We start from the raw sequence: 24,626 nt of genomic DNA, 5'->3' as shown, positions 1-24,626 counted from the left end.
TTGCTACTTCATACACGCTTCCTTTGTTGGACCCTCGAAATGAGCAAAGTAATTTTACAATAAAGATATTTCTGTTATGGGACGGGGTTGGGGGGCATCACAGAAATAAACATGGGCTCATGAAGACGTCAGCGTCTGCTCCAGGCTGGAGTGACAGCAGCCCGGGGAGGGGAGGCCGGGTAACTCCTGCCCATCCAGAGCACTGGCTCTGAAGTCGAAGCACAAAGGGCTTGATTTTTTTAAAAGAGAAAATCAACAATTCCTTGATGAGACTGGTTTGTAAGAACCAATCTGTCCAAACACGTGGTTCTGAAGACAAAGAGGACCTGGGTGTAAAAGAGGCCGGCAGGGCCCCAAGCCCACACCTGGGCTCAGGGTTGGCATCCCCACTCCCAGGCCTGAAGACCAAGCCCGCGTGAGCACTGGGGTCCAACCACTCCCCAGAGGCCCCAGCTCCCCTCCAGCCAGCCCGAGGGCACCCTGGCCTGCTGGGAACGACCGTGAAGGTACCCTGGCTCCTTGCCTTCCGGCTCTCCTGCAACCAAGCCCAGGGCACTGGGGCCGCTCCTGGAGGCCAGCGCTCAGGCTCCATCCCGCTGGGAAGCTGGGAAGGTCATTCCAGCTCCCAAATGACACACTGGGTCTCCCGTCCCCCTGCAGAGGATGTGGTGAGATACAAGTTTATTGGTGGAGCTGCAGCGGAGTCCTCCCCCTCTCTGGGACGGCTGAGGGCACAGCACCAACGGAGGGATGGACAGACATCCCCAAAGGGACATGTGGACAGAGCACACTCATAGACACCATAGCACAGCCACACAGGCACAGACACACACAGGCCACAGCACCAAGAAACACACACACAGAGACAAAACCACGGGCTGACACAGGGACAAAGTGCAGGCTTTGGGGCCCCTGCATAGACAGAGCGAGAGCCATGTGGGGAGGGGGCCCCTGCTAACCTCCCCTAGGCATAGGCACACGGACAGCACACAGACAGGCAGAAGCCCCAGCCAGCCAGCCGGCCAGCCTGCCACCTGGACAAGCGCACTGCACAGCTCACGGCTTCAAGACCTGGGGGGCAGGGACTGTGGGGCTTCCATACCCCTCCATGCTCCTGAACTCCCAGCTGTGCAGCCTGGCGCCGGCCCACTCCCCACACGCACACTTTGGTCTTGCCCACTGGGGCTGGGGCTGGGGCCGGGGAGTTTGGCAGGTGGAAGGAGGGAGTGAGGAAGGGGTATGGGCCCAGCTCAGCCCCTTCTCCGTGATCAGGGAGATGGGTGCTGAAAGTCCGGGGCTGAGTCCTGGGCCTGGCAGTGGGGTGAGGGCAGGACCGCGGCTCAGGCTTGGGGGGGCTCCCGGCACCGCAGACACTGGGCCATCTCAGGCCGGTACTGCTCCACCTGCAGGGTGCAGCTGGAGAATCCAAACCGGGAGTGGAGCCGGGATGAGGCTTCAGCCAGGACGGCTTCAGGGTCAGCCCCGGAGTCTGTGGGGGAGCGATAAGAGGCAGCATTGGTCCCTGGGGAGAGTCCGCGCACAGGCAGCAGCCTTTTCAGCCGAGATAAGGCCGGAGGGAAGGCCCAAGGGCTGCATGGCCTGAAAGCCAGGCCTGAGTGGGGAGCTTGCTTTCTCCCTGCATTGCATGAATGGCAGGAATTGTCAAGGCCAGCGTGGGAGGGGCTTGGAGGGGCTCGCCCAACCAGCCACACAGACCGGTGGCTGAGCCTGAGCCCGGCTAGTCCCCTCTCCTTTTCTGCCTGCTGCACCCCTCCACAGCACGAGGTTGCAGCAGCCGCCTCCTCAACTTCTCAGGACAATCCAGATGTTACATTTTCTGTCCCATGGTCCCCTCTAGTTACCAGCAAATATCTCAGACTGTATTTTTGGCAGGCAAACTGTATGCCCCTGATTGCTTCTTGCATCTGGAAGAAACTCAAAAACCCTTTGTCAGCTCCTGAGTCACCACGGATATTTTAACAGTGGCATCGTAATGTGGGTATCGTTCTATATTGGGCTTTTTCTCAGCGTTACGCCACAAACATTTTTCCTAGTTGCCATACAGATTTCATAATCACCACTTGCAACAGGGATGCGATTCCCACTGCAGTGATGTGCTGTGCGCCCATCACCTGACCTGCAGGGACTGGCAGTCACTTAAAGGGTCGCGGGTTCTCTGTGCTGCCTCAGAAAGGGTGAACTTCCCCAGAACACTGGTGCCCAGGCCCCCCGGTCTCCAACCTGTGTGTGTGTGTGTGTGTGTGTGTGTGTGTGTATGACACAGAGACAGACAGAAAGATCAAGGCAGACCGAACCAATCCTCCTAATCCAAGCTACTGACCCATGTCGGGGTGGGGTGGGGCCGCTGTGGACTCACCGATGGCCAGGTGTGCAGAGGCAACGTGGTAAGTGAGCGTCAGGGCCCACAGGTGCAGTTCATGGGTGGCCCGGACTCCTGGCACGGATAGCAGGGTATCCCGCACAGGTTCAAACCCTATGCTGCGGGGGGTGCCTGCAAGCAAAACCCCCAGGCCTTACTGCCAGAGCACCTCTTCCCAGGGGCAGCCCCACCCCAGGTTCCTCCTCCCCTATCTGTGCTCACTCAGCCTGGGACACCCCCACCCCAGCCCCCTCTGCAATAGGCCCACAACCCAGGCCTTTTCCTCACTCTCTGGAGACCTAGAACTGGAGTGAGGTCAGAGGGCCCCGGGGTGGGGAGCGCTGCTGTCTGATTCACCTTCCATGAGGATGCGAAGAACATCTCGCAGGGTGGGCGCCGTGGAGCCGAGGGCACAGATGGAGAAGAGGAAGGTGCTGATGGGGTCAGCCGCCTTGTACTGAGGCTGCAGAGAGGGCCCTCCGTTCAGGAAGCAGGGCCCTTCAGAGGAGGACCTGGGGGGCCCCTGAGCACCCTGCAGAGGGGAGAGGGCACCTGCCCCAGGGCGGGAGGAGTCCAGGGGGCTGGAAGGTGGGAGCAGAGTGGGGAGGGGCAGCCCAACCGTGCTGGGAAAGATGGATGGGAGTTGCTGGGAGGAAGGCTGGGGCAGGCCCCAGGCAGTACCTTGAAGTAGATGAGGATGGAGGCAGCCAGTACCCCAAGGCTCTGCAGGAGGTCCCCCAGCACGTGCACAAAGGCTGCCCGGACACTGGTGTTGCCCAGGGGAAGGGGCTGTGCCGACTCCTCCTCCAGCGGAGCGTACTCTGGCCCCCGGGACCCATGGCTGTGGGGGGGGCCAGCCTGGTGCAGCACAAAGGCCATTCTGCGGGGCAGGCAGAGCAGCTCAGCGCAGGCGGCCGGCTCCTGGCCTCCTCTGCCCCTGCCACGCCGCCTCCTCTCACCTCCCCAGTAGCCCTGTCTCCACCTATTTTCCCAGTCCCAGGGAGAAAGCAGCATGGTCCAAGACAGACAGATAGCGCAGCCTGGAAGAAAGAAGACTGGCCATAGCGCCAGCGCCGTGGATTCGGATCCTGGCCCTGCTACTTCAACAGCTAAGTGGCTCGGCCAAGTCACCTGGTGTCCTGTCGGGAGCCACTTCGTGCACAGAAAACAAGGGATGATGCTGCCTCCTTCATGGGGGTGAGGGGACGCTGGGGACAGCCCTGATACCCAGAGGGCTCTCAGTCTAGGGGCTGATCCCAGCCCCTGCCGGCAAGGCCAGGACACACAGTGGGGTGGATCCAGGTGTGGTGGGGAGGAGGCAGCCAGCTCTCCCATCCAGGAGGAGGAGCCCTGGCCCTGAGGTGCACAGAGCACGGGCCCCGTGCTGGAACGTACAGCAGGTTGGCACAGACTGCGATGCTGGCGGTCAGCAGCATGGCGCCGCCCTCGATGTGGTAGTCGCTGTGCAGCAGGCGGAGGAAGGCCAGGTACAGGAGGATGCCAGTGACCATCCAGAGGGAGACCACAGAGGCCAGAGCCCCCAGAGTCTCTGCAGGGGGACAGGAGCTGTTAGAGACCTGCTCAGGACTCCAAGAGGGTCCCTCTGGCAGGATGGGGGCGGCCACTGGGTCACGCCAGGGCCTTACCTGAGCGGTGCCAGCCGAAGGTCATGGTGCGGGTGGCTGGGCGGGTAGAGAGCCAGAGGGAGAAGAGGCTGCCCATCATGCTGCCCACGTCCGCCAGCAGGTGGGCGGCGTCAGTCATAATAGCCAGGCTGTGCGCCAAATACCCACCTGTAAGGTGTACAGTGCACAGCACAGCGCGGGCAGGGACCCAAAGGTGACCGGCACCTCTCGCGGGGGATGGGCAGTTCTAGTTTCTTGTCACTCAGCCGCATTGTCTAGTTTCTCCACAATGGCACGTTTGACTTTACTAACCAGACAATGGGGTTTTTAAACACCAGTTAACAGTGAGAAGTCAGCCCCATCCACTGGCCCAGGCCTAGGCCTGGGTCTTTGTGCTCTGTCCCTCACTGCCTTCCACTTGCTTTAAAAAAAGAAAAAAGAAAAGAAATAAAGAGGAGAAAAAAGAAAGAAAGAAAAAAGATTTGTTTATTTATTTGAAAGACAGAATTAGGGAGAGAGAGAACAAGAGATCCTCCATCTGGTGGTTTACTCTCCAAAATGACCACAAGGGTCAGGGCTGGGCCAGGCGGAAGCCAGGAGCCTGGACCTCCATCTGGGTCTCTCAGGCAGGTGGTGGCGACCCAAGCACCTGGGCTGTCATCCGCTGTTTTTTCCAGGCACCTTAGCAGGGAGCTGGATCAGAAGTAGAGCAGGCGGGACTCGAACCAGTGCTTATATGGGATGCCAGCATCACAGGTGGTGCCTTACTGTGCCACAACGCTGGCCCCTGCCTCCTACTTCCTGAGACCTGGGCACGCAGGAATGCCTTCGGGGCTAAGGCAGGTGTCGGGAAGGTGGGGCTGACTTACCTACCACCTCCCCGGCCATGAAGACGAAGCACACGGCGCAGGCGGCGTACAGCTGCCTCCGCGCCTGCAGCCTCTCCGAGGTGAGGCCCGGCGGCGGCCCGGGGTCCCTGTGGCAGTGGTGGAAGGCCATCTCCACAGCTTTCGGCTCCTCGGGGAGGGGCTCTGAGGGTTCTGTGAAGAGACTGTGGCAGGCGACATGGCTCAGCATGGGAGACCCAGATGGCATTCCAGGCTCCTGGCTTCAGCCTGGCCCAGCCCTGGTCACTCAGTCCCCCAGGGCATCTCCCACCCTTCCCAAGGCCTGGTCCTACGTGGGAGCTTGGACAGAGGACCCAATGAGACATGGGGGCCAGCTTCCTTCCACACACAGCCAGAGAACCTCACAGCTGGGAACCACCTTGCAGCCAGTGAAGTCGGACGTCAAATAAAGGACAAGTGCAAGGCTGAGACAGGGAGTGGACTTAGGGAGCCCACGCAGCTGCTGTCGCAGAGCTGAGGCCAGACCCCAACTGAGGGGATCTCTTCCGACAGGCACCACAAGGGATGCACAAGGAGCAGTCTGGGAGTGTCTAGTGAACAAGACAAACGTGTGCCCCAGTCCTACAGCACAGAGCAGAAGGTGACCACGGCCATGGATCGGGGCAGTGCGAGTGCCCTCAGGGCTTGGAGATTCAGTCTGTGGAGAAAGTCAGGGAATGAGAAGGCTTTGATAAAGAGCAGGTGGGTGTGCCAGGGAGGCAGCCTGGAGGGCAGGTGCTATGAAAGCATGTGGGGCTCAGCACAGGGCCCTGGCCTTGGTGAGCCTCTTGCCAAGATCCCTTCCCTCTCGAGCCACGCAGCTGAAATGCGGCCCTTTAACAGGGAGTAGAATACTGGGACCCAGAAAGCCCAAGATTCCTGGTATAGAGAACTGGCCAGGTTCCAGAGCTGGGGTTGCCATGGGGAGGGGGGGTGCAGACTCCGACAGCTGGGGCTGATGGTGGTAGGAGCACTGGGTTTGGAGTCCAGTGGACACTAACTGGAACTCAGTCTAACCATAAGCACCCAGCAGCTACCACCTCAACTGCATGCTACTCTAAGCTTCCCTTGACAAATGTACAGAGCTGGGGCCTCGCCTGGGGGGCCAGAGGCTGAGCTCTGGCTGACTGAGCTGTAAGTCCAATGCTCACCCCTACAACCATCCCACTTGAGCCCCAGCTAAGACAGACTCTTTCACAGAATAAAGAACCTAAACAGAAAACACGGCCCTTGACATACTCCTGGAGGTGTGACAAGAACACTCATGGGTGAAAGTGACGGCTCCAGGTAGAAAGGCGAGCACAGTGAGTGGAGTGGGGGAGGGGTGCCTGGGGCCCTCCAGCGGGGGAAGCTGCCAGCCAGGTGAGCCCAGGTTGGAGGGGGGGTGCGAGTAGGGAAAATCCAAGTGCTGGTAGGTAGATTCATCTCTTCAATTTCAAAAGCTCCTGTTCCGAGGCAGACCTGGCTGTGATTCGGGGTGTGCTTCCAGAGGGGCTGGGGAGATGAGGGTGGCTTTGAAACCCAACCTCATTCATTCAGTGAGGTGTGGCAGGTGAGGCACACACAATGCAGCCTGCTCTAGGGGTGGGGGGAGACAGATGTGCAGCGAACAACCGACTACACAGCGAGAGGCTGGTGCGAGGAAGGCTATGAACAAAGGACGGTGGGGCCCAGGGCAGGGAGTGACCCGCTCTAATGGGGCAACAACTGCACACGGGGGTGAAGCTGAGGCAGCGGTGGAGGAGGGTGCTCCGGCCCCCGGGAAGCAACATCCACAGGTCTGCAGCCAGGGTTTCAGAGGTTCAGGGGGAGGGGCCGAGGAGGAAATGACTGTCTCAGAGGGACACAAAGGCAGATGCGTGGTGGACTCAGCACCTATGTCCCCAGCCCTCCCATGACCTTGCTGATGGGAGGGGACGGAGGGGGCCAGGCCAGGCCAGGCCAGAGGCTCCCTGCGCAGAGTTTCAGAGGAGGGGTAGGGAGTCGGGGAGAGCCTCTTTCAGAAAATGCTGCAGGATTGGGTGACTAATGGTCATACGAGAATGGAGACCGGATGGGAGTCCCAGACGCGGGTCTGAAGAGCAGGCAGAGGCTGGGTAGCTCTGGGCAGCGGGCAAGCCGCTTCCCGGGGCCTTGCAGACACAGCCCAGCCAGTCATCAAGGTGGCCACCCATCAACAGGCTGCCCCCTTTTTCTGCATAAATCGGGCACTAAAGAAGGCTTGGTGGTGGTGTGTGGGTGTGTGAGTGGGGGGACATTCTGTTTAGAGAGGAGAAAAGGCGGCTTCCTCTCTCCTGTTCTTTCCCTCTCTCTCTCTCCCCCCTCTCCCTCTCTTCCTCCCTCTAAACCCCCAGCAAACAAACAATGCTGTGTGGGGGAGAGGGGTGTTGTGGGGAGGGAGAGGGGCTGAAGAACAACCAAAGAATACGGAGAAGAGACCCCGGGGCCAGGGAGCCCCACAGCTGCCCACCTCTGCAGTCCCCTGCGGGAAGCAGAATTCTCTCCCGCTCCCCCCACCCACCCAGGTTAAAGGCCCCCCACCCAAACATCGAGATCCACGTCTGAGACAAAAGGAGAACGGCGGCGAGACAAACGGGGAGATTGGAAAAAAGCCGAAGACCTGACAAATTCCGGAGACTCACGGACCGTCGGCCCCATGCACAAAATGGCCAGTGGAAGGTGGCCCAGGAGGCCCCGCGCAGCAGCTCCGAGGGGCAGGGCGGCCGGCGGGGCGCGCGGGCGGTTCTGTGGCCGCCCCCGGCCCGCTGTCCCCGCCGCTCGCGCCTCATTTCACACCTCGCCGCCCCCGGCCCCGTCTGTGCGGAGCCGGGAATACCCCCCGCCGCCCAGACCGCACCTGCTCCTTCCCTGCCGCCCCCTCGCCTCCCCGCGGCCGCCGCCTCCCAGGCGCCGGCAAGACCCGCGGCCGAGCCGGGCCCTCCCTCCGGTCCGGGTGCCCACAGCTGGCTGCAGCTGGAAGGGGCGCCCAGAGCCCGGGTTCGCGCGGGGAAGGGCCCGGGGCCTCGGCGGCGAGGTGCGCCCGCTCCAGGGCCGGGCAATGCGGACATCGGGGCAGCCGGCTCGAGCTCCGGCCCGACGGAGCGATAGTCGCTCCCGGTAAGTCCAAGGACTGGAAGGGAATGGGGTGGCCAGGAGCAGGCGGAACGGGCCATAGGGGTAGGAGAGCGGGGGTCGGGGCTGGAGGGGACAGAGTCTGGCGCCGCGAAGCCAAGGGAAATTCGGTGCATTGGGGCGGCCGGCGGGGTCCGGCGCCGGGGAGACAGCGAGACGGGCGGATGGCGGAGGTGGCACCCGGGGCTGCCCTACCTCTTCAAGCGTAGGCCGCCGCCCGCGCCGCCACGGTCCCGGGGGCTCACCAGGCGAGTGGTCTCCGAGCCCCCTGCCGCCAGAGAAGGCTCCATGTCCCCGCCGCTGCCGCGACCGTCCAGGCCCCACCGAGGGGGGCACAGGCGGGGCTGGCCCCGCGCCTAGTCCGAGCGGCCCGCCGACCCCCGTACTCCCCGCAGGGTCGTGGGGCCACCAGTGTGGAGGGAACTGCGGCGACTGTGGCGCGCGGATTCCGAACCGCAGGTCCCGCGGCCGCCGGGGCCCCGCCCAGCGTGGGGCGAGCTCCTCAAGTCCCGCCTCCAAGCTCCCCGGCCTCCCTCCCACGCCTAAGCCCCGCCCCGGGAGCCCCGCCCCCATGGCCCGAGCCCCATTGCCCGGCGCCCGAGTCCGGTGGGGACGGCGGGAGTGCCCCACTACCCGGGTTCTAGAAAACGCCCCGTGGCGGTAGCCCCTCCCCCCGAGAACTAGTCTCGCCCTCCGCCCCGCTCCCCCCATCAGTGACAAACGGAGCTCCTCCAGGCTGGGGATGTCCCCATCAACCTTGGTCCAAGGAACACCCACCCTCGCCGGCCTGCGTGGGGGCATCGCCCAGCCACCCGGTCTCCCGCGGCTACAGCCTTCGCGCCGAGGCAGAAGCAGATGACGGCCCTTTACCTCTCAGGGGAACCAGAGAGAATGTGGGTGCGTGGTGACGCGTCCGGGAGAACTCCGGGGCCTCTGTGGAGTCTGGGGTACGAATGCACCAGCAGACTCCGCGGCCGCGCTCCGTACCGCCAATCCCCGTTTATTTTTAATTCAAACAGCTGAGCGACAGTAGGCTTCCTACTCTCCTCCAACCCATCGTTGCTCGTACCTTCCGGGTGAGTAAACTGAGTCCCAGAAAGACGTGAACAGGACTTGGCGGCCCGCAGTGGAGCCCCGTCCTCTTCCCTCCCGGCTCGGCCCGAGGCGCCGCACGGTCCCGTCCCAGGCTGGGGCACGAGCCCCTGTTTCTGGAGGGAGGCTGAGTCGGCTTAGCCGCAGATGATTCCTGCTTTCCGCACCTGCAGCGCCTCCCTCGGGGACCTGGCGCCACCTCGCTCAGCCTCACCGAAGCCCGGGCACCGCCAGGACTTACAGCAAAGTCGGAGTGAGTGGAAGCTTCCTGCCTCTAGCACCTGCCGACACTGTGGAATGGAGGGGGTGAGAATTGGATTGTGCATCTGAACTGTGACAGTCTGTGAAGAGGAGGCCCGTAGGAGGAGGGGAGAGAGGGAGCGGGCCAGGGGAAACGTGGAGGGTGGGAGTGGTTAGTGAGCCTAGGCAAAGAGAACCCATCGACCGCATCCTGCAGAGCACACTGCGTGTCCTGCGAATAGACACCTACCCTAGACATTGTTGTTCCAAACAATGAGATCGCATGTGCACTTCCAAAAAAGAAAAAAAAAAAAAAAAGAGCATGTGCCAGATAGAGTGGTTGATGGGGAACCCGGGAGAGCTTCGCGGAGGAGGTGAGGCTTAAACGGATTAGGCAAGCTGGGCGGCGGGCTGGCTGTTCCGGCGGGGGAGAGCGCAGCTGGGCCCGCGCCAAGGTTCGCGGGCGGCAGGTGCTAGGGACCTCACTGCGCGGCGGCGCCCGGCAAAAAACGCACGCCAGGGTCTGCGCCGCGCCGCGCCCCGCCCACGCCCCGCCGGGCTGAGCCAGTCCTTCTTCGCCCACCTCCCTCCCCTCGGCCGAAGCCCAGCCGGGCTAGACTGAGAGGGGCTTTCGCCCTCCAACCTCCTCTAGCTCCTCTAGGGGCGTGGGGCCTCGGCGCTGTCCTCAGATCCCAGAGGGAGCGAACTTTGGCGGCAAAAGGGGAAACCACCAGCCAAGGTCACCTTGTGGACCCGAGTCTGAGCCAGGGTGACACTCAGACTTCTGCTGGGCGATGTCGGGGCACCGGGCACGTCCCGCCCGGCGCTGTCGGCCTTCTAAGCGTCGGGCCTGGGGTTTCCCAGTCAGCGCCACGGAGTGAGAGTACCGCGGCTAGGGAGGGCTGGAGAATAGGGAGAAAGCATGGGGCCCTACCGCAGGAGAAACCGGCTTCTTGGCACGGATGTCCCAGCGATGACGACAACAGGGGCAGCAGTGGCTCCCTCCGGGAGGTCCCTGCCCGGCAGGCTGCTGCTCCCGGAGGGCAGCCCCGGGTGCAGACGCTGGCACTGCCCACCCCCAAGCCGGCCAGGAAGGGCAAGGGGCTCACCGGCGGTGGGAATACCAACAGTTGCCTTTGCTTGGAAAAGCCTGGCCCCAAGATAGGGTGCCTGCACCTGTTCCTCAAAGAGCCAGCACGTGGCCCCGTTGACTATTCTGCAAAGGGTCCTCTGCAGTGCCAGGCCTGAGGAAAATCACTCCTGGGCTGGAAGGTGGCCTGGTTGAACCCTGGCCTTGCCAGAACTGTTCATCCAACACTTACTCTGGCCATGCACCTTGCTAGCCTGAGGGTCGATGGTGAGAAAAAACAGACCTGTTCCCTCCCCTCCTGACTGGATCCAAGAGATTTCTACATCCCTTGTCACCGACTCACGCACAGCTCTGACTGCCTGCCCAGCCCTGCCTCAGGTATCGGTCTTCCCTAAGCTGAGCCATTAGGCCGTGGTTAAACCCAGATGGCTGATGGAGGCAGGAAGCCAGCTTCTAGAAGCTTCTACAGACCCAGCCTAGAAATCCACCCTGGATGAGTTTCTGTTGAGAGACATCAGCCAACCCCATGCTGAGATCAGGATTCAAGCTAGACTAGAGATGTTGAGTAAAATTTGGAATCTAGGGGCAGGCGCTTGGCACAAAGGTTAAGATGCCACTTGGGATCCCCTCATCCTGTACTGCAGTGGCTGGATTTGAGTGCTAGCTCTGCTCCAACTCCAGCTTTCTGCTAATGTGAATCCTGGGAGGCAGCAGGTGATGGCCCAGACACTTGGGTGCCTGCTGGCCATCTGGGAGACCCACATTGAGTTCCAGCTCCTGGCTTTGGCCTGGCCAAACCCTGGCCATTGCAGGCCTTTGGAGAGTAAACCAGCAGATGGAGGATTCATTCTCTCTTTCTCTCATCCTCTCTCCCCCATATACTCTCTCTTTCCCTTTCAAATGAATAAAATAAGTTTTGTTAAAAATTTTGGAATCCAAGCAAGTGGGTAAGAGTTAGCGCTCGAGAGATCCTGACCCAGTGGAAGGGATGGCAGAGCAACCCAGAGGTCCAGCTGCTCCATGTCGACAGCCCCTGGTGGGTTTGCGCCCCTCTGTGGGACTTATCTGACCACAGCACTCACACAGGGCAGGGACAGATGTTTGTCTGGCTTGTCTCCTCACCACAGGGCAAGCTCTCTGAAAGCAGGAACTGTGTCTTTCTCAGACTGTGTCCCCAGCACCCCACTAATGGCTGGCACACAAGCCACCCAAGAGAGGACGAGCTGGCTGGCAGCATGGAAGCAGGATGGACTTCAGATGGCCAGAAGGGGGTGAGGGAGGGCTGCCTTTATGTATTGTTTATTTTTAAAGATTCATTTATTGGGGGCGGTGCTGTGGCATAATAAGCTAAGCCTCTGTTTGCAGTGCCAGTATCCCATATGGGCGCCAGTTAGAGGCCCGGCTGCTCCTCTCCTGATCCAGCTCTCTGCTAATGGCCTAGGAAAGCAGCAGCAGATGGCCCAAGCACTTGGGCCTCTGCACCACGTGGGAGACCCAGAAGAAGCTCCTGGCTCCTGGCTTCTGTTTGGCCCAGCTCCAGCAACTGCAGCCATTTGGGGAGTGAACCAGTGGATGCAAGACCTCTCTCTCGGTCTCTCCCTCTCTCTGTCTGTAACTCTGCCTCTCAAATAAATAATTATTAGAAATAATAAAGATTTATTTATTTATTTGAATGACAGAGTTACAGAGAGGGAGGGAGGGAAGGACAGAAAAAGAGAGAGAGAGAGAGACAAAGAGAATCTTCTATCTGCTGGTTCACTCTCCAGAAGGCCACACTAGCCAGGGTGATGCCAGCCCAAAGCTAGGAGCTTCATCTGGGTCTCCTATGTGGGCACAGGGGCCCAAGCACTTGGGCCATCTTCAGCTGCTTTCCCAGGTGCATTAGCAGGGAACTGGATTGGAAGTGGAGCAGCTGGGACTCAAACTGGTGCCCATATGAGATGCTGGCATTGCAGGCAGTGGCTTTATGCCGCAAAACTGGCCCCAGGGCTGCCTTTAAATATTACTGCCTCAAGGAAGCCTACCCTGGACCCCAGACTAGATCAGTTCTCACGTGATGCACTCTGCTTTCATACTACTGTGTCCGTCTTACCACTTAAATTGTTATCTGAGAATTACCTGTTTCTTCATTCGGCTTCCAGGATACTGTAGTAAGGTTTTCTTCCTCCTTCTGACTGCTTATTTTCAGTCTCCTTTGCTGGTTGCTCATTATCTCTTATGTCCTCCGTCTTATTTTTTCCACTTTATTTGGAAGGCAGAGAGACACAGAAACAGATCTTCCACCCACTAATTCGCTCCCTAGATGCCTGCCACTGGCTAGCCAGGGCTGGGCCAGGCTGAAGCCAGTACCCAGAAACTCAATCTGGGTTTCCCATGTAGGTGGCAAGGACCCAAGTACTTGGGCCATCATCTACTGCCTTCCAGGTGCACATTAGCAGGCAACTGGATCAGAAGCACAGTACTCAGGTGCTCCGATATGAGTGCAGCCACCCCAGGCAACAACTTAACTGCAGTGCTAAGTGCCCACTCCTCCTGCATCTTTAATGCAACATTAGCTGGTCACTTGGTCCCCTCTTATCTTTGTACACTCCCTTGCATGGAGCTATTGTCCAGTCTCAAGTCTTTAAAAACTATTGAGTAATAGCAGAAAGCAACTGTTGTTGAAGTTGGATGTTGGGTACCTGGGGAATCACTGTATAGTCTCTCTGGTTTTGTATGTGTTTGAAATTTTCTATTAAAACAAAAAGAGTAAAAAAACAAATAGCATTTGTATGATGATAATTCCCAGATCTCTCAGTTGGACTCCAAGTTCATAGACCCAGTCATCAACTTGACCTTTCTTCTCTGTAAGCCCTAATAATAAGCAGGCATCTCAAGCTTCCTAAACCCAAAAGAGTGCTGATTGTCACTCTATCCCAAACCTTCTGCTTCTGCAGTCATCCCATATCAGCACCTGCTAACTCCATCCTTTGATGTGCTCCTGCTAAAAATCTCAGAGTCACTGCTTTCACCCCACACTCAGTCTGTCTGCAAATCCTGCCCATCCTGTCCAGACCACTGCAATCAGTCCAGATTATTGCAGTGGCCTTCTGGGTGGCCTCCATGTTTCCCTATTTCCATGTATTCTCTATCTAGGAGTGAGGCATAGAGGTCACACTTTGTCCCTGCACGTCCGACACGGAGAATGTGGAAGCCAGCTAAAAAGTGGAGTACCATCTGTAACACAGGAGAATAAGCAAAACAGCCTGAAGAAAGAAGGATTACATGATAGGAATCAGGAAAGGATGAAGAAAAAAGGACTGGGACGAGACTGGGGAGACTGTCCCTGTCTCTGTCTCTGGCTTTCTGCCTTCTGAATGATGACTATACATCGTGTAAAGGTGGCTGTGCATCGTGCAGGCTAAGCACCGGCGAGTGGCCATGACAGAGGCCCTGCTGGACGAACACTGGTCTGGTTGAGGTATCCAGGAAGACACTGGCAGTGGGGAAAGCAGTGAAGAAGCTGGCACCACAGGTAGTGTGATAAGGAGATCCTGTAACTGGGATGTCTCAAGGATGTGGGAGCTAAAAAGAAGGCACCAATGAGAGAGCTATTTTGAAAAAAAGAAAATTAAGGGGCCGGTGCTGTGGCATGGTGGATAAAACCACCACCTACAGTGCCGGCATCCCATATGGGCTCTGGTTCGAGTTCTGGCTGCTCCACTTCCGAACCAGCTCTCTGCTGTGGCCTGGGAAAGCAGTAGAAGATGGCTCAAGTCCTTGGGCCCCTGCACCCATGTGAGAGACCCAGGAGAAGCTCCTGGATCCTGGCTTCGGATTGTCAGAGCTCCAGCCTTTGCAGCCAATTGGGGAGTGAACCAGTGGATGGAAGACCTCCCTCTCTCTGTCCTCTCTGTGTGTAACTCTGACTTTCAAATAAATAAATAAATCTTTTTAAAAAAGAAAAATTAGACTTTTTAATCTGAATGTGGGGAAAATAATGAGTCTACAGCCTTGCAATGCTTGGGTTTTGAGCTTCATTATCTTGGACATGCCCACAACAGTAACAGACATAGAGGAACCAAAGGGAACACCTGGTTTGGGGGCAGAGGGAAGAGTATAGATTTGGGAGAGTGACTGAGGCACGGGGAGACTGACTCTCTGGGAGAGAGGAGCAAGAGCCTGCGCAAAGCATAAAGACCAAGCAGACAGCATATTCAGAGTCAGGAGGTGAGAGAAGGAGGAAGGTCCAGCAGGGGAGATGGGCTACTGACAGGGGCAAGGGAGAGCCAGTATAGTGCGGAGCCCAGGGTGGGGGGCACGGACACGGTGTGGTTGGACAAGGAGAGAAATCTTTATAGCTCAAAAGCTCTTACCAAAACATAGCCTTGTGCTTTTCACTTCACACTGCCTGAAGTTCTATCTGCTATTCCTTTCGCATTAGTAAGAATCGAGAGGGGGAGGCATTCATTGTCTCGCTCACTAGAAACTGAATTTTGATGTTTTTAGGAGATTGCTTCCTTCCTAACCCTCAGGGCTGAGATCATTTCACAGAGGCAACAGCTTTTCTTTTAAATGTTGTATGAAAACGAAGTGAGGGAGGTAATTTCAGAGTTCTGGCTGCTTGGGCAGAACCACTGGGAGACGGAGATGTTTCAGAGGGCAGCGTGGGGGCACTGCATGGGGACCAAGAAGACGGATTCTATGAGACTGGGAGAAGGATGCAGAGGGGGTGGGGAGCCACCCGTGACAATTCATGTCTTCTTAAAGGTAGGACCCTTGGGGCCGGCGCCGTGGCTCACTTGGTTAATCCTCTGCCTGTGGCACCGGCATCTCATATGGGTGCCGGGTTCTAGTCCCGGTTGCTCCTCTTCCAGTCTAGCTCTCTGCTGTGGCCCGGGAAGGCAGTGGAGGATGGCCCAAGTGCTTGGGCCCCTGCACCCACATGGGAGACAGGAGGAAGCATCTGGCTCCTGGCTTCAGATCGGAGCAGCTCTGACAGTAGCAGCCATTTGGGGAGTGAACCAACGGAAGGGAGACCTTTCTCTGTCTCTCTCACTCACTGCCTAACTCTACCTAAAAAAAAAAAAAAAAAAATTGGACCCTGATATTTTTCCTTCTTCCCAGAGGCAAAATGGAAGTAACTTCTCTCCTTACAAAACTGAGAGATAGGATAGAAAAAACTATTAAAATAATACTAATTCTAATAATAAGTCCTTACCATTCAAATTATTTTTTTTAAACATTTTATTTATTTATTTATTTATTTTTATTTTTTTGACAGGCAGAGTGGACAGTGAGAGAGAGAGACAGAGAGAGAAAGGTCTTCCTTTGCTGTTGGTTCACCCTCCAATGGCCGCCGCGGCCGGCGCGCTGCTGCCGGCGCACCGCGCTGATCCGATGGCAGGAGCCAGGAGCCAGGTGCTTTTCCTGGTCTCCCATGGGGTGCAGGGCCCAAGCACCTGGGCCATCCTCCACTGCACTCCCTGGCCACAGCAGAGGGCTGGCCTGGAAGAGGGGCAACCGGGACAGAATCCGGCGCCCCGACCGGGACTAGAACCCGGTGTGCCGGCGCCGCTAGGCGGAGGATTAGCCTAGTGAGCCGCGGCGCCGGCCCACCATTCAAATTAAATACTTAATCCTCCTAACAACCCTACGAGGAAGACACTATTGTCTCCATTCTACAGGCGAGGCGGGTGTGCTGTGAGCCTGGCTTTCGGTCTGCAGGTCCAAGAGGCAGGAGCATGAAGCAACGTCTCCGGCTGGAAGCCCACCCCCTCCCGCCCAGGCTGTCTGGCTTGGGGAGAATGTGGGTCCATCTGGCATATAGGAAAGGGGGACATTATCTGACATCGCCTGGGAGAGGACATGACTATCCCCCACAGCTTTTTTCAAAATCCAGACCTAGATTTTGAAGTTGGGAGGAAGCTGGTACATACAGGAGCAGTCGCTGTGTCGCCACTGAAGTCTGGACCTCACCGAGTGGCCGGGAGTAGGTCACTTCTTCCCTCTGGGCAGCACTTTCCTCAAATATAAAATGAAAACATCCGATGAGAGTTAAATCTCTGTGGTCTCTTCCAGCTCAGAAGCTGAACAATTCTAGAACCTGGCGGTTGGGTGTGACAAATTATGATCTCTCTCTCCCACTGCATATGCTCTAGAGCGTGGTATTTTGGGTCTAAATATGCCCATGTCTGCTGTCTGTATGGATGTGTATTCCAGCTATATGACTAAAACTTTAGTTGTTTATGGGTAAATAAGGGATGCTTCTTGGTTTTCTTCCGGAGAGACCAAATGGCTCTGGGAGACGGTGAGCTACAAGATCACTAACTCAAGTTTCGGCGGGAGTGCAGGCTATTTGAGAAAAGGGTGCAGTCCTTTATCACTCTTTGGCATAGTTATTTTCTGCTTTTACCATTAGTTTTACAAATCTGATGGGCCTTTGACAGCAACTCCATGAAACGGCATGGGTTTTTACAAAAGAGAGAGACTCAGAGGTGAGGGGACTTGTCTGAGGTCACACAGCTTGTTAGAGCCGGAGGCAGCACCAAGATCCAGGGCTTCCGCCTCTTGGCTTGTGTGTTCTTCCTAGGACTGTACTGGGTTGGGAAGAGACCCCCCGGCTTAGAAGACAAGTCTTACAGGGGCTGTGGCTTCTAGGAGGAGGCCCGTGGAGAGCCAGCCTCTGAACAAAGGACCCCGGCTCCCCCGCCTGCCCTGTTCCCATCTTTGCTGCTTCCTGGCCACAGTGTCCTTTCGTTCAGAGTGCAGCCTCACACGACTCACAGATAACAGCTATTTCAAGAGCCTTGAGCTGTGATTAATTAGAATGTCAGAGGGCAATGATAAGGACTAATGGCACTGTGGAACCTCTGGCAAGATGTAAAAGATGTTTCCTCACTCCTCTCTACGCCAAATGTGTCCTCTTTCTCAGGGCTCACGTCCACATAACGGGGATGTGAGGCCATCACCCGCCAGGGCTATGAGCATCCGGGAGATAATCAAGGAGAGTGCCTCTGAGGAGCCACACGTCTGTCTGCCCAGCATTCAACCAACCCACATTCGCTGCGCGCCCACAATACTCCAGGAACTGTGTTAGGAACTAAGACAAACAAGAAACAAAAAGCTTGGAATCTTACTGCTATCTCCCTCCTTGCCTTATTTCTGCCTCTCTCTCTCTCTCTTTTAAAATTTATATTTATTTATTTGAAAAGAAGAGTGACAGAAAGAGAGGGAGAGAGAGGGAGAGACAGAGAGAGAGAGAACCATCTGCTGGTTCACTTCCCAGATGCCCTCAATAGCCAGGGCTGGTGCAGGCCAAAGCCAGAAGCCAGGAGCCAGGAACCTCAGCCTGGTCTCTGACATGGGTGGCAGGGGCCCAAACATTTGGACCATCCTCTGCTGTCTTAGGTGCGTCAGCAAGGGGCTGGATTGGAAAAACAGCATCTGGGATTCAAACTGGCACTGTGTTATGGCATGCAGGTGTTGCAAGTGGTGGCTTAACCTGCTGCACCACAGAGAAAGGTCTTCCTTTTGCCGTTGGTTCACCCTCCAATGGCCGCCGCGGCTGGCGCACTGCGCTGATCCGAAGGCAGGAGCCAGGTGCTTCTCCTGGTCTCCCATGCGGGTGCAGGGCCCAAGCACCTGGGCCATCCTCCACTGCACTCCCGGGCCACAGCAGAGAGCTGGCCTGGAAGAGGGGCAACCGGGACAGAATCCAGTGCCCCGACCAGGACTAGAACCTGGTGTGCCAGCGCTGCAGGCGGAGGATTAGCCTATTGAGCCACGGCGCCAGCCCCAGGACATTCTTAATATGGGCCGACCAGCAGGCTGCCACTAGAGTGGCAGAGGGCTCCTTGGACTGTAGCTCATTTAAGAGTTCATTGAGCCAAGCACAGTTCTAGGTGCTGGGGATCCAACAGGTGACAAACAAGTTCTCTGCCCTCGTGGAACTGTCAACTAGGGAAGGCAGACCTTACACAAACCAACACACAAGTATTCAGAAAGCAAGGCGAGGGTGCAGTGAGGTGGGACAGGGAGGAGGAGCCAGTTCCGAGGCCTCTCTGCAGAGCCAGGATGAGAATTCACTCACAAGAAACGAGCCCCAGGAGGAGCCCTGCAGGCGGAGACCTCAAAGGCTCTTGAAGTAAGAAGGAACACGGTGTCTTCCAAGAAGTACCAGGCAGCAATGGGGCAGAGCCCAAGGCGAGCAGGACAGGGTTCACGACCAGGTCGCAGAGGCGGGGCAGGATCACACTGGGCCTTGAGGACTGGGACAAGCACTCGATGATGTAAGGCCAGGCACTTCCAATGGCTTCTGCCCTCTTCCCATTGCAACTGGAGAAACGAGCTGGCTTGTTCTGACAGTTCCGCCATCCCATGATCATGACTGGGAGGTTGGAGGTTCATTAGGGAAACTTGGCATAAAACCAACCATCAAAGATAGCATCGGCTTCAGTGCTTTCTCCTTGAGCATGGGACGTCTAAAGTCATCTGACCCAGAATGTATGGGCTGGGGTGAACGGTGGCCCAGGGTTTCATCCTTACCCCATGCACCAATCATGGATCTACAGACAACATTCATTCACTCAGTGGTCACTGTGCTTTCTGCATAACTGTTTGCTAGATGGCTCCCAGCTTGGGGCAGAGGATCGACTGAACACTCGGAATCTAAAAGGGGAGGGCAGTGCACTAAGATCATTGTAACTAAGGGAAGAGATGATAAATCCACAAGAGAGGTAGCAGATGTTACTGAAGTAATAAAGCTCTTTCAGTGACATATGAGAGGAGTGTGTCCTCTGGGAAGAAAACCAACACCACAACCTGGTACATCCTGAGTGATGCAAACACTGCCTCCCTGGGGAGGCCCGGTAGAGACAGGTACCCCCAAGATCTGCAGGTAAGGCTGCAACTGGTACTTCGGGTACCCTTCTGGGAAGAGAGTCAGCAACATGGATTCATTTAGACACAATCATTCCACTTGTAGGAATCTACCCTTGGGGTGTGCGAGGGAGGAGAGAATCAGAAAGGATTTATGTGTAGGAATGTCCACTTGAAGGTTATTACACTATCACATAGAAACAACTTAAATATCTAACCTAGACCCTATACTTAATTACATCCTGCATGATGCGACAGTATTTCAGGGAAGTGTTCCAGGCCCAGATTTTTGGAAAGACTCAAGCTACCATATCATAGGCGTATGCAAACTAACGATGCTTTGACAGACAAGGGGCTGTCCAGTGAGGGGCGGGGTGAATTGGGGGGCCGGGGTGAAGGAAGGGGCCCAAGCACACTGACATTTGAGGCAGGTCTTCAAGGAGTCTTCAGGTGGCAAGGCAAGGCCGCCTGAGTGGAGACCCCCAAGTTCTGAATGAGCCGCGTTAGATAACACACCTGTGGAGAAGGCTTGCGGCAGCCGCTCCTCCCATCCACGCTGCTCGGCAGTCTCTCTGTAAGTGAGCCGGGGAGCCACGACAGCACTCAGGAGGGGTGATGCCCTCCTCGTGGACTAGAAAGACGCTGCGGGAGTCGGCATCCATCCCTGCAGTGGGAGCAACGCTCGCTGGTCCTGGGCCGCGGACACCACAGATCCCCTGCGAAATAAGTCCCGGGGCCAACGTAGCCTCCCCGCATACGGTGCTTCCGCTTCCGGTGGCACCAAAAACGGCCCACAGTGGCGGCACAGCGCGCAAGCGCAATGGGTCGCAGCGGACTGTGAAATTTCACACCCGAGAGGGTGAAGCGTCTATGAAGCCAACGTGGCTTCCGAGAGCGACGACGACTACGAGGTAAGGGGCCGGACCCACGTGGGCCCCTGTGCGCTCAGCGCACGCCCTCCCAGCTTGTCGCCTTGGCTCGCCTCTGGGCACCCCGCTCTGGGGCCTTGTCCCTGCCTCCCCGGCCGCCCCCCACGCCCAACCCCTGTCTGCTGCCTCTCTGGGGGTGGTTTGAGAGCTTGGGGGCTGGGGCGGGGGGCCGAGAACAAGTCCCTGGCCTCGCTGGCTTCTCGGCCGCACACGGTTTGGTCGGGATTGTTTCTCCCTTGGGAGTTGTGGCTTGTCCCTGTGCCTCACCCAGCCTGTTCCGGGGCTGGGGCCACCGTCGTCTTTCAAACCCGGCAGTGAGCTTAGACAGCCCTGTGCTGGTTACTGGAGGTGACAGAAGCTCCGGAGACAGCCCAGCTGCCCCAGTGCCTTGGGCCCCTCTCGGCCAGGCCTGTCTGCGGGGCTGGGTAGCTGGAGGATGCTGGGAAGTGTGAGGGCACACCGGGAGCTGCGTGCTCTTCTGCTCGGTTGCATTTTCCTGCTGCTCTTGCCTGTTGCTGTCAGTGAGTTTCCTGTCTGCAGCAGTTCTCCCTGTGCCCTGCCCTGTGCGACTTCTCACGGGTGCTCCCTGTCCTCTGGCCCAGGACATGGCTCATGTGGACGAGGCAGCCCGCCGGCTGTCCAAGAGGGGGTCGACCCTCTACACAGTGCTGGAGCTGAAGAAGGGCGCGCCCCCCGAAGAAGTCAAAAAGGCCTACAGGTTCCCACCCCGCCTTCCCTGAGCCCTGGCAAGCCCTCCCTGAAACACTTCTCTTTATGGCTGGCTTTCTGACCCACTTTGAAATCCCAGCAAGCCTGCACTTTGGGGCCAGATGGGGCCATCACCCTCTTCCGTGTGGCTCTGGAAGGAGTTTCGAGCTTGGCCTCTTGGACCACATTCTGTCTAGAGACATATCCCTGCCCTTCATCCTAGCCCTCCCGCCATGGCTGGCCCCATCCCCTCCCCCACCCCACCCTTTGTGGGGTTCTGCCTGTGTAGGAGACTGGCCTTGCAGTATCATCCCGACAAGAACCCAGGGAACCCTCAAGCTGCAGAAATATTCAAAGAGATCAACACCGCCCACTCTGTGCTGAGTGACCCCAAGAAGCGGAAGATCTATGACCAGCACGGCTCCTTTGGAATCTATCTGTACGATCACTTTGGGGAAGAAGGTGTCCGATACTACTATACAGTGAATAGTTGTTGGTTCAAGGTACGGGTTCCCCCGAGGCCCTTAAGACGGAGGAAGGAGAGGTAACGGCCCATCCTGGGACAAGCACTTCTTGTGTCCTGTTTCCTGGGTGCTGGCGGGGCTGCGGGAGGGGGGCTTGCCCGGGGTGGGGTGGGGGGCGAGCAGCGGGACCGAGGCCGTTCCTGCCGGGCTTTCAGACACTCATCATCCTCTGCGCGCTGCTCACTTGTTGCTGCTGCTGCTGCTGCTGCTGCTTTTGCTGCGGCGCCCTTAAGCCGCCCCCCGAGGACGTCAATAGGAGAAGACAGCAGCCGAACGTCCAGACTCAGCCCCCGCGGCCAGGTGAGACCCGCGGCAGGAGCCTGGGTACAGCATCAGAAAGGAGGAGATGGTGCGGGCAAGGAGGAGCTGGGAAAACAGCAGGTCGACCCCTACAAGTGGTCGCTTCGAGCTGGCCGTGGGAGAAGGGGAAGAACGAGACGGCGGAGGGATGAGAGGTTTCTGAGCATCCTACACCGCAAGCTGAGCTTGCGTGTCGGGTGGGCTGCGCTCACTGTTAAACTGAGGAATGAGGCGGGAGGTTATGCCTGGAAAATGCGGTAATCGCTATGGTTAGTGCTGCATTGAGCCTGTGATTATGAAGTAATTGATAAAGTAATTGATGTGGTGTTATTGCAGAAATTAAAGGAAAAGAAAGGAAGGAAAGAGGGGAATTGAGGGAGGGGGAAGTATGCTTGTCTTAGAATTGCATCTATGAAATACAAGCAATCTGTTCTCTTAATATTGCTAAAAAATTTTAAAAAGAGAACTAGGCCGGTGCTGCGGCTCAATAGGCTAATCCTCCGCCTGCGGCACCAGCACCCTGGGTTCTAGTCCGGTTGGGGTGCCAGATTCTGTCCCGGTTGCTCCTCTTCCAGGCCAGCTCTCTGCTGTGGCCCGGGAGCGCAGTGGAGGATGGCCCAGGTCCTTGGTCCCTGCACCCGCATGGGAGACCAGAAGCACCTGGCTCCTGGCTTCGGATCAGCGCGGTGCGCCGGCTGCAGCAGCCATCTGGGGGGTGAACCAACGGAAAGGAAGACCTTTCTCTGTCTCTCTCTCCCTCACTGTCTAAATCTATCTGTCAAAAAATAATAAATAAATAAAGTAATAAAATACAGTAATCAAAGATGGGCTCAAGGATGCAGTTTATGGCATCTACTCAAAAGGAGGATGATGTGTCAAAGATTATTCCCACCCTACATAAACTTTAAAATTGAAGTGTAGCTGAAGTCCACACTGGTGCCACCTTGTGGTGCTAATGAGTAGCTGTGAGGTAACCATTTTCTCACTAGTAGACTGAAAAAGTGTTACTAAATGTTCATATATGTAATGAATGGGTAATTCCATTTTAGGAACCAGAGGTGGTTTTAGAAGAGATGAAGATAGTGAAGATTTTTAATAAAAGATGAAGAGGGGTATGTAAACTGAAGGCGGTATTCAAAGGATCGGAAAAGCATATAAGCTAACTTCACAGGAGTCATAGCTGGGAAGTTTATATATTTGTGAACCCCAAGTATTTATATCCTTACAGACACAGGGTTTTCTTTACATTCTACATGATCATTCCTTCTAGTCAGTAAGATGCCACCTTCTTCTGCCACTAGGTGCTGATCCAGTGTGGGTGCCCTCTGATGCCCAGTCCACTGGACACGTTGAAAGGAGGAGCAAGTAGCCCTGTCCTGACATGAACCCTGAACTGACTCCTCTTCTATAGGAACCCCTACTTGAGAAGCATTGATGACGTCCATCCCAGTAAGGACCCCGTCTCTGCCCTCGATGGTATGACTCTGGCCGTATGGTGCCACCAAGCTACTCTTCTGTTTAGCCACAGTCTCAGTTGTTGTCTCTCTCAGAGAGCAGCCCTCCCATGCCCACCTTTGAGGCCTCGGGCAGCAGTGGCAGACTTTCCCTGAGGACTGTCTCTCCTGGGTCTACCTTGGGGTCTGAGCCACTTGCATTTCTCCATCAAGATTTGATGACCGAGCAGGGTGGGCCCTGTCCCCAGAGCTGCTGCACCAGTTAACCTTCCTTTGTTGCCACTGTGGACCAAGAACTCCTACCATCAGCCTCCTTCCTAAGCCAAGACACCTTTCTGGGGCTGGTCTTCCTCCTCTGGTGGCCAGCTCAGCCCTGCCACCTCGAGTCAGCCCAGGAGAAGTGAGTGCTTATGCGGCTTGGGGCAGTTATCCCACCTGTGGACTGTCCCTGGACCCCAGCTGCCGGCACAGCCCCCGCCAGCCTGGCCCCCGGGGTTGGCCAAAGTTCTTGCTTCAGCATCTGCTCGCCCCCACCCTCTGGACTCGCCTTGTGCAGGCCGGTCGCCCTGCATTTTGTCCTTAAAACAGGACGGGAAACGTGACGAGGCGAAGGCTGTGCCTTGCAGACTCTTTCCCCGCTCTTCCTTCTTCGTCCTGCCTCTCCACACCACCCGTTCTCCGCCCACTCAGGGTCAGAGCCTAGGAACTCCTCTAACTTCACCCTTGTCTGGGAGAAAGGTGAAGGAATGTTAGTAAATAAAAGAACTTTTGACAATCCCAGTGCGTGTGTTGGGCCCAAAGAAGACAGATGGTGCCAGCGACAGAGGAAGAAGGCCGTAGGAGAAAAAGCGAGAAAGCCACGTGCGGCGAGCCTGGTTCGCAGGGCAGGAGTCTGGGACACGTGTCGGGCCGGGCAGACGCTGCCCATGCTCTGCGGCTGTGGCTTTCTCGGTGCTCTGAAGTTTCCCTGGAGACTGACTGCCTGGTGCTCAAAATAGGTCTCTGGCTCTCAGGTCCTTTCCGCCTGCCCAGCATCTCCCAGTTTCCTAACAAACTGAAATTCCGTGGAGTGGCCCCAGCAGTGGGTGGGCGGGCCAGAATCCCACTCTCTCAGGACTGCAGCAGCCACTTGCAGCCTCCTGAGCTTCTTTCCCTAGAGTGAAGAAATGGCTGGGCAAGCACAAAACTGGGCCAGACGTGTTGGACGAGAGGCTGTCTCCCTAGTGTCCGGTGCCCTGTTCTGAACCACTTGGTCTTGGGGAGCAGGAGACTGTCATTGACCCTCTCCGAAGGTCTGGCCAGATCTCTCCTCCCACCCTGAGCCATGAACCATGCTGCCCCTCATACAGGCCGCTTTAGTCTGTGTCACTGTTCTGGACCCCAAGCCAGAGCACGGGGCCAGGGGC

General features: G+C 57.0%; 2 protein-coding genes across 8 annotated transcripts; one reads left to right on the top strand and one right to left on the bottom strand.

The window, feature by feature from the left end:
• Positions 1-1,190: 1,190 nt before the first annotated feature.
• SLC30A3 (solute carrier family 30 member 3) lies at positions 1,191-20,022 on the bottom strand. 7 transcript variants are annotated; one of them, XM_008254618.4, is made up of 8 exons: positions 19,822-20,022; positions 4,875-5,056; positions 4,027-4,173; positions 3,776-3,929; positions 3,062-3,260; positions 2,738-2,843; positions 2,378-2,512; positions 1,191-1,489 (listed from the first exon to the last, which is right to left on the bottom strand). In XM_008254618.4, exons 1-8 carry the CDS (start codon positions 19,965-19,967, stop codon positions 1,341-1,343), a joined length of 1,218 nt encoding a protein of 405 aa, XP_008252840.2. In that variant the 5' UTR covers positions 19,968-20,022; the 3' UTR covers positions 1,191-1,340. The 7 variants fall into 7 exon arrangements, with proteins under 7 accessions (XP_008252840.2, XP_008252839.3, XP_051699037.2 ...); XM_008254617.4 differs by lacking the exon at positions 19,822-20,022 and adding an exon at positions 9,358-9,439; XM_051843077.2 differs by lacking the exon at positions 19,822-20,022 and adding an exon at positions 9,094-9,258.
• A 64-nt stretch (positions 20,023-20,086) lies between these two features.
• DNAJC5G (DnaJ heat shock protein family (Hsp40) member C5 gamma) lies at positions 20,087-23,206 on the top strand. The gene is made up of 6 exons (XM_008254616.3): positions 20,087-20,216; positions 20,837-20,952; positions 21,232-21,445; positions 21,622-21,766; positions 22,816-22,878; positions 23,068-23,206. Exons 2-5 carry the CDS (start codon positions 20,840-20,842, stop codon positions 22,860-22,862), a joined length of 519 nt encoding a protein of 172 aa, XP_008252838.1. The 5' UTR covers positions 20,087-20,216; positions 20,837-20,839; the 3' UTR covers positions 22,863-22,878; positions 23,068-23,206.
• Positions 23,207-24,626: the final 1,420 nt, after the last annotated feature.

The sequence above is a fragment of the Oryctolagus cuniculus genome, chromosome 2 (assembly GCF_964237555.1).
Source record: "Oryctolagus cuniculus chromosome 2, mOryCun1.1, whole genome shotgun sequence".
Classification (NCBI taxonomy): domain Eukaryota; kingdom Metazoa; phylum Chordata; class Mammalia; order Lagomorpha; family Leporidae; genus Oryctolagus; species Oryctolagus cuniculus.
The sequence above is the reverse complement of the archived record's forward strand: the minus strand, read 5'-3'. Positions and strand labels throughout refer to the sequence as shown.